The 16,959-nt window shown below is 36.3% G+C and overlaps 2 protein-coding genes across 2 annotated transcripts; both read right to left on the minus strand.

The window, feature by feature from the left end:
- Positions 1-522: 522 nt before the first annotated feature.
- On the minus strand, positions 523-2,604 carry PAP85 (cupin family protein). The gene is made up of 6 exons (XM_021435960.2): positions 2,085-2,604; positions 1,819-1,994; positions 1,647-1,727; positions 1,271-1,546; positions 825-1,158; positions 523-719 (listed from the first exon to the last, which is right to left on the minus strand). Exons 1-6 carry the CDS (start codon positions 2,587-2,589, stop codon positions 523-525), a joined length of 1,569 nt encoding a protein of 522 aa, XP_021291635.1. The 5' UTR covers positions 2,590-2,604.
- An 8,363-nt stretch (positions 2,605-10,967) lies between these two features.
- Positions 10,968-16,423, minus strand: CVL1 (CVP2 like 1). Its single transcript, XM_021435634.1, has 14 exons — positions 15,790-16,423; positions 15,564-15,651; positions 15,037-15,105; positions 14,833-14,917; positions 14,629-14,733; positions 13,848-14,535; positions 13,540-13,733; positions 13,019-13,127; positions 12,750-12,898; positions 12,310-12,566; positions 12,061-12,135; positions 11,633-11,703; positions 11,339-11,532; positions 10,968-11,245 (listed from the first exon to the last, which is right to left on the minus strand). The coding sequence occupies exons 1-10, from the start codon at positions 15,817-15,819 to the stop codon at positions 12,344-12,346; spliced, it is 1,740 nt and encodes a 579-aa protein (XP_021291309.1). The 5' UTR covers positions 15,820-16,423; the 3' UTR covers positions 10,968-11,245; positions 11,339-11,532; positions 11,633-11,703; positions 12,061-12,135; positions 12,310-12,343.
- Between the last annotated feature and the right edge of the window lie 536 nt (positions 16,424-16,959).

Genomic DNA, 16,959 nt, shown 5'->3' on the forward strand with positions numbered 1-16,959 from the left:
TCCTCATATCTGTAGAATCTCTTAGCATTAAAATCCTGTACAGGATACATTTAAATACACAACTTTTGATTCTTTACAATTGAAAGGGCATTTCCATTTAATAATTGATTAACTTTCTCATCCAAATGAAATGATTTGCGTCTAATAGGCCTTTCATCTATTGAATTGTTGATATAGTTGTTCATGTATTATGTATGACATCTTTGTTCAAGTGAACAAAGAAAAAGGAAATTCTAATTCATAAAGAAAGGGTTACAAAAATTAAGCAGTCTAAACGAGTACTTCGGCTAAACATTGTGACACTAGCCATCCAACTTTGGACAACAATTAGGAAAACGGAGATATCCCTGGTCTTTTATTCATTAACTTGGAAAGATAACAACTCTCATTACATTGAAAGTTCACTAGCTCAAAAACAAGGTTAGAACAAGACAAAAGCAAACTCTCTCCTCTTTACATAGGCCAACTTATTTATTGCGTTACAGGCCTCTGGATGTCTGATACAAAAGTAGAAGCAGCTGCTTAGAACAAGCGGGCAAAGTCCATAATTGAGGCCAAGGGATTGCCCCTCCTTTCATCTCCACGCTGCCTCTGTTGAGAGAAAGACATGAAATACGACTCATCCGGGTTGTTGAATATATCATCTACCAATTTCGATGGCACCCCAAATGATAACTCCTTTGCCTCGCTATCCATTTGTCTGACCATGTTCTTTTTCCCTATAGAATCAAACAAGAACCAATTGATCAGTTAATAAGCTGAGGCTTTTACAGTGAATTTGATGACATTTGTGTTTTGCTTGTGATTCAGAAAAATAGGCCTACCTGCAAGGAAAATTCTCTGGTTGTTCTGGGCGTTGAGTCCAAACGCAACTGCATTCAGTGGCTGGTCTTTGGATGCAAAGAACGTAACTGCATGGCCTGCCGGAACTACAAAGATGTCACCAGGTGACAATGGGGTTTTGACCTGCTCGTATTCTCCAATTGTCTCATCTTCTGACTCTTCTTCTTCTTGTTCTCTTCTGTCTTGCCTTCCACTTTGGGATCCCTGGCTCTGTCTGGAGAGATGAGGGCAAGCCATTTCAACGTACCCATATCCGTCCGTGATAAGCACCAAAAATGTGGTCTTAGAATTGTAGTGTGGCACAAATATTGCTCCCTGCAAAAGGATTCATGAGCATGCATTCATGAAGCTAATCTGGTAGTAGTATGAGTAGGCAAGAGAAAGATTTTAATGAAATTATTGAAAAAAATAATTTGATTTTAAGTACCGGATTCAGTTTGATGGCTGCAACAGCGACATCCATGTTCTGAAATTGACTGAAGGCCTCAGGACAAACCTCAAAGAAGCGTCCGTTTCGGTTGGAGTAGACAGGCGATTGGCTAAATAGATTGACGGCAAGACTCTCCCCGCCTCTCTGCCCTGGCGAAGTAGCTTGTTGGCTCAGTGCTCTTATCTGCTCTGGTTTGGCTCTCCGGAACATACCCTGCTGCCCCTCCTGCCCTCTCTGTTCCTCAAAGATCTTCTCCAGCTTCTCTCTTTGTGTCTAACAAACGAGATAAAAATGAATAAATAAATAAATAAGTAAAAGACAAGAGAAAGTAAAAACAAAAAATTGGTTCATAGCTAGTCAAAGAACCATTTACATTGAAGACGGCCTCAAGAACTTCATAGCTGAAGGCTCTGTAATATGACTCAGGTTTATTATTTCCAGCGGGGAAGAATACCTGCAGCAATTATAAGTACGTGGTCAATAGACTAACCAAGACATCAAGGATATGTAGAAACTTATAATAAATAAATGTTAAAGTAGAAAACCTCATATTTGCCAGGAGTATTAACAGGCAGGGCGAGCACGGCTATGGTTAGCTTCTCTTGTTTGTCTTGGTTAACCACGTAAACAGTGCATGCTGCAGGAACGCTGACTGCAGTTCCACGCTGTACATTATAGGACTCCTTGTTTTCATGAGTCACAAACGTAATTGTCCCCTTTCCTGACACACAAATAATTTACCATGTTTTCAATCAATGATGATTTGGTGAAAGAAGCCGCAAAATTTTGTTCAAAAGGGAAGAGAATTTACCCTTTGTCACGAAGTAAATTGCCTCAGCATCAGAGTGGTGTGGAAGAACAAAAGTGTTGGGATTTGCTTCGAAAATGGCGAAGCGGTAATCGTTGATGCCCTTGAGTGGACTAGAGTTCTCAGCAAACCTCTGGAGGATCTTGAAGTTGCCCTCTTCATCCCTGAATCGAGTTTGGAATGATCTTCTTTTAGGAAAATAGTAAGGATTGTTTCTTTGTTGCCCTTCTTCTTCTTCTTCGCTCCTGCTTTGTTTTAGATGATGGTAATTCTCGTGCTCGCCTCTCTCTTGTTCCTTATATTGCTCCCAGCATTTTCGCTGGCACTGCTGCTGCTCTCTCTGCCCCTGTTGTTTCTGGTCACACCGTTCTTGACACTCCTCGTATTTCCTCTGAGGATCACTCTCATATTGTTTTCTGCCATGGGCGCTGACACCAGAACAGAGCAACCCAAAAGAAAGGAGAAGAGAGAAGACCAAAGCTATGAAAGGAGACTTACTGATCACCATATTTGCTATACTTTTGAGCTGTGTTTTCTTCTTGGTGATAAGAGCAAAGAGAGGCAACGTTTTTATAGAAGGCGGAGGCTAAGCTCTTGCATGCAAATCTCCATCTACGTGTTGAAGACATTGGCATGCAAGGTGACGAGTGTGCAAATTAACAGGACGAATACTTTGAATCCTTTTCTTAAGATGGGGAAACTATCGAGACGCAACATCCCTTCACGTGGTACAGGCAGGGTCCGAACAAGCATTGGCGCCATGAAATTATCGGTCGCATCTGTAACTAGATGTAGCGAAGTGATGGTGCTTGACAGCAGAGCTGCTCGGTCAATTTTGTTTTTGTGCGTTAACTTAGTTGAGTTAAAGAGTGGGAATTGGATGTGTCAAGGCGAATTAGGAATGCGTTTCATTGAGTTGGATTGGACGTAACACGAGTTAAGATTGAGTTGATAATGATCTGCACTCTGCAGAATCTACAGCTCATGTTGTACACCTGTTGGCGTGCATGCCGATGAGTTGCAAGGATATGATATGAACAAATTTTGACGCAATTTTTCTTATTTTCCTCGATTTAAATGGAGAAATATATATTTTTCCCATTAGAGTAGTGACCCATTTTTTCTCTTTTTGTAGCCTGATGATTTCAGAACATTTTGAGTTTCTTCAAGACAAAAATATTAATGAAAAAATATAAGAAATAACTTCATGATAAAGTGATTTTAAAAATAATTTAAGATATAAAGGAAATTGTTTTTATTCAATTTTTAGCATAAGTTGATTAAAATGCCCTTAAATACATTTGTAGTAAATTAATCTCTCAATATCTCTCTTTCGATATATGAAATAATTAAAGAGAAAATTGTAAGAAATGATCATGTTGATAACTCAATTTCAAAATAGCTCTCAAAATAAAGTTTTTATTTTTTATAATTGAGAGAGAGGGATTCGGACCTTACTATTTTAAGCAACAATTAACCAAATACTCAGGTGCAGCTCTCAAAATAAAGTTAATTGTTTTTACTTATATTTAGTCATAACTAGATAAAAATACTCTTAAAACTATTTCAAATAAATTAAACCATTTCTCACAATTTCTCTCATCTCTGTCTATGCTTTCAATTTCTCTCTCTTACTATCCAACTCTCTTTAATTTTATCGATTTATTTCTTCGGCATCTGTCTACTGTGCTCTTGATTTTTCTTTCTCGTGCTTTTATGATGCCGAGTGATGGTTTTGATGTACTTGGAGTGGGTGACTATTTAAGAAATTAGATTTTTAGGTGTTTTTGGATGAAACTAAATTGATAAAATTGATCACATATGTTTGAAATAGTTTATACTTAAATCAATTCGAGATCTAAATATCAATATTTATAAACCCAAGATTTCAATGGGAATTTTTTTTTTCAGTCAAAAGACAAAGAAAATTATGTTTTGATTTATGAAAACATATTATAAATACTTAAATCAGTACCAAATGGTCAAAAAAATAAAAAAAAATGAAAAGAGTTAAGAGGGTTTAAAGTTTTAGTTCGCAAGTAGTAATAACATTTTAAGAATTAAAGTGTAAAAAAAATTTTTGAACATGACGTATAATAATAATATTTTTTTAATATGACATGTAACTTGTTTTTGTACATGAGGTGTAACAATAATATTTTTTTTAATATGACATATAACAACTTTTTTTAATGACTTATAACATGTTTTTATGTATAATATGTAACAATAATATTTTTTTAACATGACGTATAACATCATGTGCATGGCATGTGATATTATGTGCACTTGAATATGAAGAGGTTTCATTAATAGTAATTTTATTCAACTTGATTAAAAATAATTAAAATTATAAAAAAAACTATTTTTGAAAACATTTTTATCATCTTTTAAAGTGCCCTATTAACAATAATTACTTATTCAATTCTTACACACTTTATCCTAATTTACTACATTGACTAATATTTAACATTATGGTAACTTTTATACATAGAATTTTGATATCAAGACTTTATAAATTGCTCAAGCATGCATTTAAATTCAGGATGAGAAATAATTAAGTAAATTATTGCCACTAGATATTTTCTTCTTTTTAATCTTAAAAAAAAATATTTTCTTCTTTCTACATATTCAATTACCTAATACATCAAATGAACATAGGTCAAAAGACTCAATTTTCACCAATAATTCATATGAAAAAAAAAAATGCCATTTCAACTTGAACATGCAAAAAATGCAAAACAAAGTGTACAAAACACCCTTCAAGTCTCCCAAAACTCACTACTTTTCACATCTAAACAAACTATTAAAACAAATCTAAAAACAGAAAGGCACTAGTAGGATTATAACTAGGGGAAAGGGAAATGCTTTTAATAAAAAAAAACTTATCTAAATAAAATATTAAAACTTATTTAAATTATTTAAAATTTTGTTTTAGCTAAGCTTATCAATTAATCAGTTTGAATTTTTCTAATTTAATTTTTCAGTAATCATTTTTAATAACAAACCACATAAATTTAACTTAAAAAACTTTATCCAAATCTTTTTTAAAAAGTCAGTTATCTATTTTTCTTAAGTATTTTCCTTCTTTTTTTTTTGTGGTATTACTAATTTTGAATACTTGATGAATTTGATATTTTAATTAAAGAGATGATCAAGTGGTGGGAGGAAATGATATTTCCATTAAAAAGGTAATAATTTTTTTAAAAAAATTAGGATATATTTACACAATCAATAAAAAAAAAATTGCCCCTGCATGCAACAAGGCAGGGAAAGTTCTATCCAGTTACTATATTACTCACTACGTAAACCAAATCCTACTACCCAGAACTGAGAATTCCATTGCCGACTTGGATAAGAACACTAGTAAATAGCTGATCTCTTCTCGCATTTGTCTCAACATTGTCTTCAAGAGTCCATGAAGTTAAAAACCCGTAGTTTCTATATTATCCTTCTTGCCAAACACAAGCTTAATTTCTTTGATCTTTTATTCCTTGTAACTTCTTTTCACTAGAAACCCTAGCAACCCCATTTTCAAAGAAAAACAACCCTAAAAGTTGTTTAAGCAATGGCTTCAGACGTTTTGCTCTATCATCAAGCCAAGAAGAAAAAACGGGTCGGTTTAATCGGGTCATGCCTATATAAAATATGCAACAGCGGGAAGCAGCCAGCAATGGCGGTTCCGAGAAAGGACCATCCATGGAAGAGGATTATATTTACTTTGGGGTCACCGGAGAGAGAGATGAAGGGTTTGGGGTTTTCCTTCTTGCTTGTTCCTTGTGCAAGAAGAACACTTTGGAGTTTGAATTTCTCAAAAACCTAATTAAATTAAAAATTAAAATAGACAAGTCGTTTTAGAAATATAAAATGATATACCTGTTAAACGGGAATATGATGCTGCTTCCATTTCTTACTTCATGCTTGAGGAACGGTTTTCGATATAGAATACTTTGGGTTGTTTTCAAACCCTAAATTTAAAATCCAAGGTTGTTTTCATGTTCTTCATGTTCCTTAAGATTGTTTGAATGTCTCTTGTCATCTTAATTTGTTGCTCCTTAAGCATGTAATTGACCTTTCCTGTGTCTTGAATTTGACTGTGTACTTTGGCTCAATTTGTGGTTTACAAATTTCTTTTCTTCCTTAGCTTAGTCAACCGGAGATTTCATTGAGTATCAAGGATTGGTACAACTTCTGATCAACCAAAGGGATATCAGATTAGAAACAAACAAAAACAAGCCTTCAAAGGAACAGTTAGACAAAGTAAAAAGCAAAGCACCATAGCAAAACAGCCACCTGAGGAAATAGAGAGAATAGGACAGTCAGAGCTGAACCGAAGCAGATGCTCATGTAGGAGTGAGAGCACCTCGAAGCAGACAGATGAAGTTAGACCAAAACAGCAGAATTGTGAAACAAGTAAAGAAACATGAACCTGCCACAATCATCAGTACTGCAGTCTTGAGCGTATTCGAATAAAGCCTGGAAGTCATGCCAAAGTCTCCAGAACAACTAAGCAGGCTCTAACAAACCCAGAAGCCATAGCCACCAACAGATCCAGAAGCAGCCAGAACAGATGTAACCAGCTAAAATTAATTCAGACACAATCAAGGGATTCCACCAATAAATTAGACTTAACAGGTTTAAACCAACCTGGACCAGCTAACAATTCATCCCGAGGTGTGCAGAAATTACCAATACGCAAAAAACATCTTTGAAATATTAACTCCGAACTTGGTGAGAGCGTCTTCGAGGATATATGTTTGCTTCTCGAGATGTGTGTACAAAAACGTTATCCTTAATAAGAATCCATAAGCTGTCAGTATTGTTAAAGATGTGTCATTTATCTCAAGATCTTAACTTTTCATCACAAACCCAAGATAATGTTAGGAGTTGCATTCGAGGATCAATCTTTTCGTTCCTACCAATAGGGAGGAGGCGAACAATTGTATTGCGAAGTTGCATTGGATACCCAACGAACTAAAGAAAATACCAATAACATACCCATTCCAGTCTTTTAACGCTCTTCCAAGACCTGCCAATCTTGACTTGCCTTTGATTGAACAAAGGCTTCAATAAAGTTAGGGGAAGTCCAATATATTTCTTTTGCTCAATCAGCTGATACATCATATGAAGCACCAAAAAATGGTAGAAAGCCAGATCATTCACAGAGGTAGACGTTACGGACGCGATATAGTGAAAACAACAAACCACCATGTCCGGCACCTGATTGGCTGGCATACAAAGACACCTTAAGCAAACCCAGATTACAGCAAACAAGTAACCTGATAACATTACTTTCTGACTATGAACACCGGTTAGCGCATTAACAAGCAAGTCAACTTAACAAATCTAACTTTTTCATGGCTTCTTATGTTCCGAAATGCAAAAACTCTCACTAAAAGTACAGCTTATAAAATTGCCATCTGCTTTCTGTATCTGAGGCCATCAAAACAATCACAATTCTTCTATATCTTCACTATTGTTAATTACTGAGATAATGGTATATTTGTAATTAGTTAACCATAAGTGAGAAAAGTTGGGAGATTAGTAGATGAGATGTACAAATTGAGGTGAACCTTATTTTCTCTGTTTTCTCACACACTGTTGACAGGAATGCTTCATTAATTATAAGCATTTTTTCTTTACTTGTTTTAGGACCACAAAAAATTATTGAATTTTGTACTGATTGCAATGAAACTTGTTTGATGCAGATATCTAGGCGCATTCTAGTCCCCTGATTACCGAGATGATCAGACTGCTTTGGACGGAATAGACACTAAGGAGGCTTTGAAAGTGCCAATAAGAACGGTACCCTCAAAGAGGTTCTGAGGCAGAAATTTCACCCTCAAGGCAGATCAAATGCTGCTGCTGCTATGTATTTTGTTATCAGAAAAGTTTGTTGGCTTACTTCAGAGATGCAAGGCTGTTGGATTTGTGGCATTCAGCTCATACAGTAATAGAGGAACATGGCATTTGTAATTTTCATCCGTACTCTAGTTAAGTTTTACTAGTATTGCTTTTCCAAAAGTTTCTGATATGCATAAACACAACTACATAAGGTCTGATACACTACTTATGATCTCATGAAGGCATGCTTGCTTAAAACAGCCTTAATGTTATTGACCTCATTGTACTCTCTCAGATGCTTGCTGAGCTCATGCTGGTTGAGATTTTAGGGATTTGTGTGTGCGCATAATCATCACATGAAAAAGAGGAGAGGATTTTGGAGAGATTATAATCTTTGTAAGGTTTTATATCAGATGAAGTAAAAAGAACTTACATCCCTTTAAGCGAGAAGAAATTGTAGGAAATAAAAGGAGCCTTAGACAGGATTTAGCAGCCTTGTCTGCTAGCTGAATAGCAGTACCTTCCCTAATAGCAGAAGAATAAGACCTATTCATTGGTATGGTCTGCATTGCAGAGACAAAAAGGAGCATGCTTTTGCCAGCCATTGTTGCTTTCACTCCCCACTCACAAAAGGGTGCCTCAGATTATGACCAAAAATTCAAACCATAGCATGGTCTGAGCCATGGCAGATTATATATGTTTTAACTTCTAAACCTAGGATTAAGATATAGAGTAATTGAGTCAGCAAAACAGGACAACCAGACTAATAGCTATATACTTTAAGATTTGGAAAACAAGAAACTGTAATCGGTTGCTTCAACACAGCAAAAGATGAAAGCTGAACAGCAATATCTTCAGAAGGAAAAGAGCCTCAAAATCATGACTTGCCCACGTAATTGTCAGATATGTAAACTGTCATGTTCTTTTCAAATATATTGTTCACCTCAGAGAAAAAGGAGGAGCAATGGACCTACTTTTTTTCAGTGTGTGACTTGCAGACTTCTCATCCTTTACCATAAGCTTGAATATTTTAACAATGATTTGCAGTGCACCCAACCAAAGTTTACCTCTCAGGTTAATTAAAAGACATGCTGGTTTTTCGTCTTCATTGTTGCACATGAACAGTTGGGACTGTTTGATTGAGTCAGTTCATCATGCTGAACAATAAGTAATTATAAAGCTGCAGATTATTCCCTTTTATCATAAACAAAATGCGACTGGGACAGAAAAGAAAATTAAAGGCTTGATTGGCAAGGGTTCACCAAGCAGGCAGCCAAGAACAATGTACATAATCAAACAGAGAAATTTACATAAGCAGATTAGACTAAAAAAATTCTAGATCCAGGAAATGGTTTTGTGTAATGAATTACATCAAAACCAAGAAAAGTAAAAAAGGGGACCAACCTTGTCCATTTGTGTATTATAGAAATGTCCCAATCACTATTCCAGGGATTGTTTCTTTGGAGTGATTCTGCCTGAAACTGGGGACCAGTCTCAAATAACAGAGGCACCAGCAAGATATCAGCTTAAGGAGAAGAAACAGGAATTTTTATGTGACAATTATAGTAATTATACGGCAACAACAAATCTGTCTCAGGAGCCTCGGAATAGATAAAAGAAAAAGGGTGAGCAGAAAAGAGAAACGGATGATGAGTTTCTCCTTTTCCTTCCCATTCCAAGCGACTTCATTCTCATTATATATTAGTTCCTTTTAATAACTGAATCATAAAAAACGAAACTAGATTTTTCATATATCAGTCAGAATGTGACAATTGATATGTATTTTGAACTTTGAATGATCAAGTATCTTTGTTTCAAGCTTCAATTATGTGTTTCCTAAAGAATCCATCCCTCCAATAAAGCTAGTTAATATACTTCATTTTTTCCCCCTCTTTTGCTCAAGATTTACACAGAATGATGGGGAGACAGCATATATCAGTGGCAGCTAATATGGTGTCCTCTCTAGAATACAATTTTGAGCTAACTGAAAGTCTACCATGGCCAGAGAAATAAAGGTGAAAGTTTTGCTAGTCCTTTTCCACACTAAAATATATAGTCATACACATTCTGTGGCCTCTTTGCTTGTCTCTGGCAATTTATATATATTTTCCAAATGGTCCTAAGTCATGCACGTAGCCATCTGAATTGTACTATAAGATCCAAGCTTAGTGAGCTTCTCCAAAAAGCTATAGAATTAATGCTTTCTATTGAAGAAACAGAGGGCAGAATCTGATGGAATGATGGTAAGTTGGTTGAGTTAGACCACTGAACATCCGACCAGAAGGCAACCCTTCATTCTTGAGTGTACTGTGTCCAGCCAAATTGATGACTAATAAGGTTCCCGCTTTGGTAGCTTTGAACGTATCTTTTCTTTCTCTGTTGTTTTCTTATTCTTTTTTGGCCCCGTTCTTTGACCATATCTGGAATGGGGAGCACATACATTTGCAGACCATTTGCCCCTCTTCCTTTTATTTTATTATCTTATTATGGGCTTTATGGATTTAAAGTTGGAAGTTAAATCTCCTTTTGGAAAGTAAAGTACGACAATTATATGGGTTTTGCCTCTATTACTAGGCATACTATTTCCATTTGATGACAGAGGCAGGAGCTCTCTCTTTTGTTCCGGGGACATTGGGAAGGCGTGCAGGGTAAGAAGGTGAGTCCATGTTTTCGCACAAGCATTGTTGAAGGGATTATATAAGCCATGCTCCCACTTTTTCTTTTGGTAAGAAGGCCAACAAGGCCATATTCTAATATTCCCACACTTGTTTTACTTTCTCTGCACTCCACACAGGTAAGAACAAACTAATGATCTGGTGCACGCAGCAGAGGACAAAGGTGAACATAAAAATAAAAAACTCTTTCGAAAGAGAAGTCTCTTAATCGTGGCTTCCATTAAACCTGCCAAGCCTGCAAAAACTGTCTGGTGCTTTTTCTGGTCTGCTGCTCACACCACGGTAGAAAAAGAAAAGTGAAGGGCAGTGCAGCTGTTAGATTATCAAGGAAACAACCTTTTTCCAGTAATATCATTAGCAAAAGCAGTGGGAGAAAAGAAGCATTCTGGTTTCTATTATAATTTCCTCTTTTTTTTTTTTTGGTTCTTCTTTCTTTTACATTTCCTCTATCACTTTGGTAATGAGTATCCATCAAACCTTTACTTCTCTTTGCATTTAAAACAAAAAGTAGCCTAATGATTACATTGACCATACTTCACCGTCTTTAGCTCATCAAAAAATTCCCTAAAACTAACAAATGAATCATCATGAATAAAACAATCTTCAAGTACCCACTTTGGCAGTTCCTGATAGTGCAAGTTCAGCCTGCAAAACCCACAAAAAGCTCTATCATTATCACATAAGCTAATTTTTAATTTTAAGTAAAGAAGCAATCACCAGTTATGAAAAGAATACTACCTAATCATTGTGAAGAATTATCAATACTCGTACGGAGCTTTGAGATGCCATAGAAGAGGTTGTTTGTTAATCAATTAACTTATTTCTGCGTTGTTCTGAGACTGGTTTGTTGTAAAGCTAACAGTGTTATGATTGAGGAGGCGGAATTAGTCGATGGGTGGAGTTAGTTAACCAATCAATTACAAAATTTACACCTGATCAGGAAAACATTGACACAAGATTAGTCGAAGTGACCATAAGTAGCAAAAACAGTAAAAATAAAAAGGGTAAAGAAAAAAAGAGAGGAGGACCAACCTTTTTTGGTCAGTGGGCAACGGAACGTCTCCATCACCCTTAAGAATGAATGTCCTCAAAGTGATTCCTACCTGCATATTGGGACCAAAATTCTACTTAAAATTAAGAATAAGGCAATGGCTATTCTCGAGAAAAATTACAAAGGGGAAAGAGAACAAAGATATCAAACACTTTCATTATATGCCAGGTACATTTTCTTTTTCAGAGCTGGGTTTCATATAGATTCACATAATCCATTAGCTAAGTGACCAAAAGCTAGAGGCCTGATTAAGTTTTTTGGAAGATACGTTGAGGGTATCTCCTCCTTGTTTAAAAGCTATTGAAGTCAATGGCTAAGCCCAAAGACCACAAGCACAAAGGAGCCTAGACAAACTTGATGCACGAGACACAGAAAAAAATGTTAAAAAAAAAAGCTCGACAGGGATTACCTTATTGATTCAGAAAGTCCATTATTGCTGATATGCAGAAGCAGGTTGAAATCTCTCCAAAAGATACTTACAGTCCTGGTTGTAAACCATAGGAATCACTTAGGAATGGAAAAAGACAAATATTTGCAAATAAGAATAGGCATTCATATCATTCCTTCACTGAATAGTTTGACAATATTGAAACAAGACAACTAAAGCAAAGTTCATGAACCATCAAAGAATGTGCAAACTTAGAGAGAGAGAGCATACTTTAGAATGTGGGTCATAACCATTCCCTCATCCTTCAGAAAAAATTTAGTTCAGTGTATCCATGTGCATATGGCAAAAGCTCCTCTACCTCAATCCTTGAACTAGAGTAACTCATGCTTTTCTTCAATCGGCCATGACTTGATTCAACCTCAGCCCAAAATATACCATAAACTGGTCTGTGATCTGAAAACCTAGATTCACCACGGACATAAGATAATTGGTGGAGGCCTTCTCCGTACCACAATATCCGGTCACACCTTTGTAGAAAAATGTTAAATTAAGTCAGTAGTGGTTAAAATGTAAGATAAAAAACAAACACCAAAAAGGAGACAGGGGAAGGGAGACTAACTGCTTTTAATAACCCAATTTTCTTGACCACACTATCATTTCGTTTTGCATCAAAGCTTTATACTGCCTTATGGCAGGAAGCAAATTCTTACCAGGCAGGAGTTCGCCGTTTCTCCTTTGGGTGCATATCATCCCCTGCATATCTGTCAGAATTAGTTGAATATTTGTATGTTGGTGGGAAGTAAATCTTGCCTTCATTCCATCCCACAAAAACACGCCCTCTTTTCTGTTCTATCCTTAACTGCCAAGAAAATAATCAATGCAAGGTTTTCTTATTAACTTTGACAGTAAAATCTTATGATATGTATCTCACACCTGTAAAGAAACTTACGGAGTTCTTTAACAGGACAGTAAAGCATACCTGGTCATTTTCTAACAACGCCCTCCAGTTCTGCATCTCAACAAGTGCCTTGGCAGATCGGTACAAGAGGGCAATACGGTAGTTCAAATCCCCAAGCCAAATTATTCGACTGGATTATTATATAAATAGTCAGAGCATGCAAACAAAAAGCAGGTGAAGAACACAATCACCCAGAACAAGAAAATAGTAATAGTTTTTGCATATACAAGATGGATCCATTTTTATTATCAAGTTTTACAGTTAAATATGTTCATTGAAAATTGCAGCAGTCAGGCAGGGAGATGGGGAATTAAAAGAAGTTGAAGCACAATCAAATCATTTTAAGTCAAATATAAATAATGTTATAATAAACCAATTCAATTTATCATCAAATAATAAATGAGTTTATTTCTACCTGTTGTTTGAGATCTATTCTTGATCTACTTTTAAATTCCATTTTTCGTATTATGCATTTCTCATTCATTCAAGTAATTTAAAGTAAAAAAAGAGGATAAATGAAGGTAGATTAGCAAAGGCCTTACTCATGCTGAAGGATTGTTTCAGGGGACTTCTCATCAGCTGCATTATGAACCCGTGGAAACCTCGTCTTCTTAAGAATCTCCATGACATCAGAGTTCCTTCTTAGCTCATCACCCTCCTTTTGTCCCGAAGTTAAATGACTACAGATGAAGCAAAAGCTTGTTTGATGCACCAACATACTGACAGATATAGAACCCTGACAAACCAAGCCATATAGGCTAATAATAAGTGGTTCTCATTCTTGAGGGGAAGACAAGTAAATTATATGAAAAATAAAGTGAAAGACTACCATAATACAATCAAGTAATACCTTATTTCCGAGATAGCCCATCAATCCTCTGCCAACACAAGATACTTTCATGTTTTTAACATGATCTCTTAATTCACTTCTAACCCAAATTGTAAGAAATATGCCAACCATTTGCTTACTAGCCACTAAGCAGTACCTAGAATGCCCAGGCATCCTATATCCTTGTTCATTGGATGCTGATCCACCATAAGACATTGGAGAGTACAATACAGTACTTGGTGAATCTGCAATCCCATTATCATCATCTGAAGAGCCCCATCTGGAGTAATCACTAGGCCTGGAATAATCACTAGGCCTGGAGTAATCACTAGGCCTATTACCCCATCTATAACTGGAGTCATAGTCACTTGGCCTATGGCCAAATATTACCCGATCACAGACACTGAATCGCCTGTCAAGTCGTGGCTGTGAAATCGAGGGGTCATTGTCCATTCTCCAGCTGCTGGTTGTCTGAAATGATCGGCGATGAAAGAAGGATGAATTTTTCTGCCTAGATGACCCCTCAAAATCAGCATCCATCTCAACGATGGGCTGAGGAACAGGAGATGGTGTATAGCACCCCCCTCCTCCACTGGTTCCGGGAAGATTATTTAGAGTCTTTCTAATGAGAGACAACCATTTTTTGGCAGGACCATTGTCTTCTGCCCCCAAAATATTCCCAGCATTCAAAGGAACTATCTCTTGAAACCTGTAGGAAAACAAAAAGAAATTATCCTATAAGCAATGGATCTACAACAGAGTTTGGTAAGCAAGACATGAAGATCAAAACTGTCAAATATACCCAAGGACATATATATCTGCAGGAGGTGAAGCATGGAGCCAATCTTCTAGATTCAAGTTGCTAGGTGGAGATCTTCCAGCCACATTCCACGTAGCTACAAAAATGCTGCTCCAATTGAAAAGAGAAGAGCAGTTAGAACTGATACATCACAAAGGAATAAAAATAATGAAATAATACTTTATGAAATTTTAAAATAAAAGATACCTGTAATTTTGGACATCTATGATCCGAGGGTGATCAAGATTCATTCTCCCTCGCCGGCTTTGCTCTGTATTCTTACAAAATTTTTCTGCACATCAAAGTCACATTAGAAAATTAATAATAAGAATAATAATAATAAAGTCCTAAGGATAATTTCCTTTTAGAAACAGCCAAAAAAAATCCCCAAAAACTGGTGGTCTAAGGAACCTGTTTTACTCTTTTTAATCGTGCATGGCTCCCTTTCTGAGAAGCTAGTCCTGTATTCCACTTCACCTCCTAAAATTTGAAAAACAAAGAAAATCACTGTTAATACATAAGTAAGTTATATATACAAGTTATGAAACAAAGCAAAAATCTGCACCCAAAAGAAAAAAAGAAACAGAACAAAAGTTCAAAACAAAAACAGAAGATGCAAAGAAATATTCAATGATGCCTTGTGTGGCTGATGAGAAATTGGAAGGAGAAGGTATCAGATTCTTGAGTATAAACAGAATCCAGGAAAAGATAACCCTTCGATTAACCAAGTTATCCATGATAAGTTGGCATGTTCTAATTGGATAGAGGGAAAATGTTCTCTTTCCTTTTCTTTTCACAACGAAATGTTCTCTTTCCTTCATTTTTCACAGCAAAGAACCAGTCTTCTTCTCTGGCATGAAAGCTTGAGAACTATATCCGTATTTGATGAATACTAAGCAATCATTGTGAAATCCCAGAAAAAGGCTCAAGTTACCCACCTCCATAAACATGATCATCCGCTTGAAAGTCCTCAGTTTTGCTCTTGATATTGAACAATTTTCTGACCATTTTTTTGGACCATGAGAGCTACACCAAAATACAGCAAACACCCAAGAAAGGAAAACTAATCAGTTAACTTTAACAACCTCCAAACTTTACGTTTTTTCCCACAAATTTGAGTACAGAAAACCCGAAACAGAGAAAGAGGAAGGAAAAAAAAAAAACCTTGCTTTTCTTGGGTTTCCCATCTCTCATTGTTAGACTTCTACTTCATACAGCTCCTAATGTTACTCTTTACCGTTCCCCAAACTCCCAGCGTCGATTGTAATCACCAAAAAAAAAAAACTGCTACCAGAACCCCATAGGCAGGACTCTCCTTCCCCAATTTCTGGGCTTAATTTTTACTAAAGTAAAAACAAGCTGAGTTCGTTGTTCCCAGATAGTTAGCTGAAAAAAGCAAATGTCTTTATCTTCGCTTGCTCAAAATAAGGTTGAAGTTGAATCAAGGAGAAGAAAACAAGAAATGGGGTTGTCCTAGTATCCTCTCTTTAGTGTTAATATGTATATGAAAGCAAAGAAAGAAGCCATAACCCAGAAAATATGAAGCTACAACGACTAAAGAAAAAGAGAGAGAGATTGAGAAAGAGAGAGAAATAGAGACAGCACTTTAATGCGTGGAAGTGAGATGAGAAGGGGGAGATTCTTGAAGTAGAACAAGACAATGCGGCAGACATAAAGAAAGAGAAAGAAAGAGAGAAGAAAGTCTAGAGAGAGAAAGCTCATAAGAGACCAAGCAGCCCCCTCCCTTTCCTTGTTAAACAAAGAGAGCCTCGTTCTCAGTAAAACAGCAAAGTATCGAATTTGAACAGAATAAAGTGCAGCAGAGAGAGAGAGCCTCACTCAGTCAGACTCCCTAATGTCCTCTTTTTTTTTTTTTGTTTACTGAATAGTAATGTCTATATGTTTTTTAATTTATTTTGAAGGGGATTTAGTCTTTAGTCTGCAAAGGCTTTGGTTCCTCAAATCGCAGGGCAGTCCCAACATGATGGGGCAAGGGGGGCAAGGGGGCAATGTCGTTTTATTCTATGTATTGTTCTTTGAAACGACAAGGTCAAGTGAAGGGAAAGGCTGCCCCGGTCAGCGAAGTGTTTAAGGTGTGGTAAGAGATCTAGTATGCCCCCCACTGGCAGCTGTCTTTGTACCCCCTTCCCTCCCTTTCTCTAAAATCTCTTCCCAATTCTTGGTCTTCCATCAAAGTAAAAAAGCAGTTAAAGAAGGAAAAAGATAAAGGGGAATGTTGTGTAGTAGTACTACTACTGCATTTTGTTTCTGTCTCTTTCATCTCTCTCTCTTTCTCTTTGATTTTTTTTGTTTTGGATTTTATTCTTTTCTTGG

Source organism: Theobroma umbraticum, unplaced genomic scaffold, assembly GCF_002168275.2.
Source record: "Theobroma umbraticum cultivar Fairchild unplaced genomic scaffold, ASM216827v3 scaffold_130.0, whole genome shotgun sequence".
Lineage (NCBI taxonomy): Eukaryota > Viridiplantae > Streptophyta > Magnoliopsida > Malvales > Malvaceae > Theobroma > Theobroma umbraticum.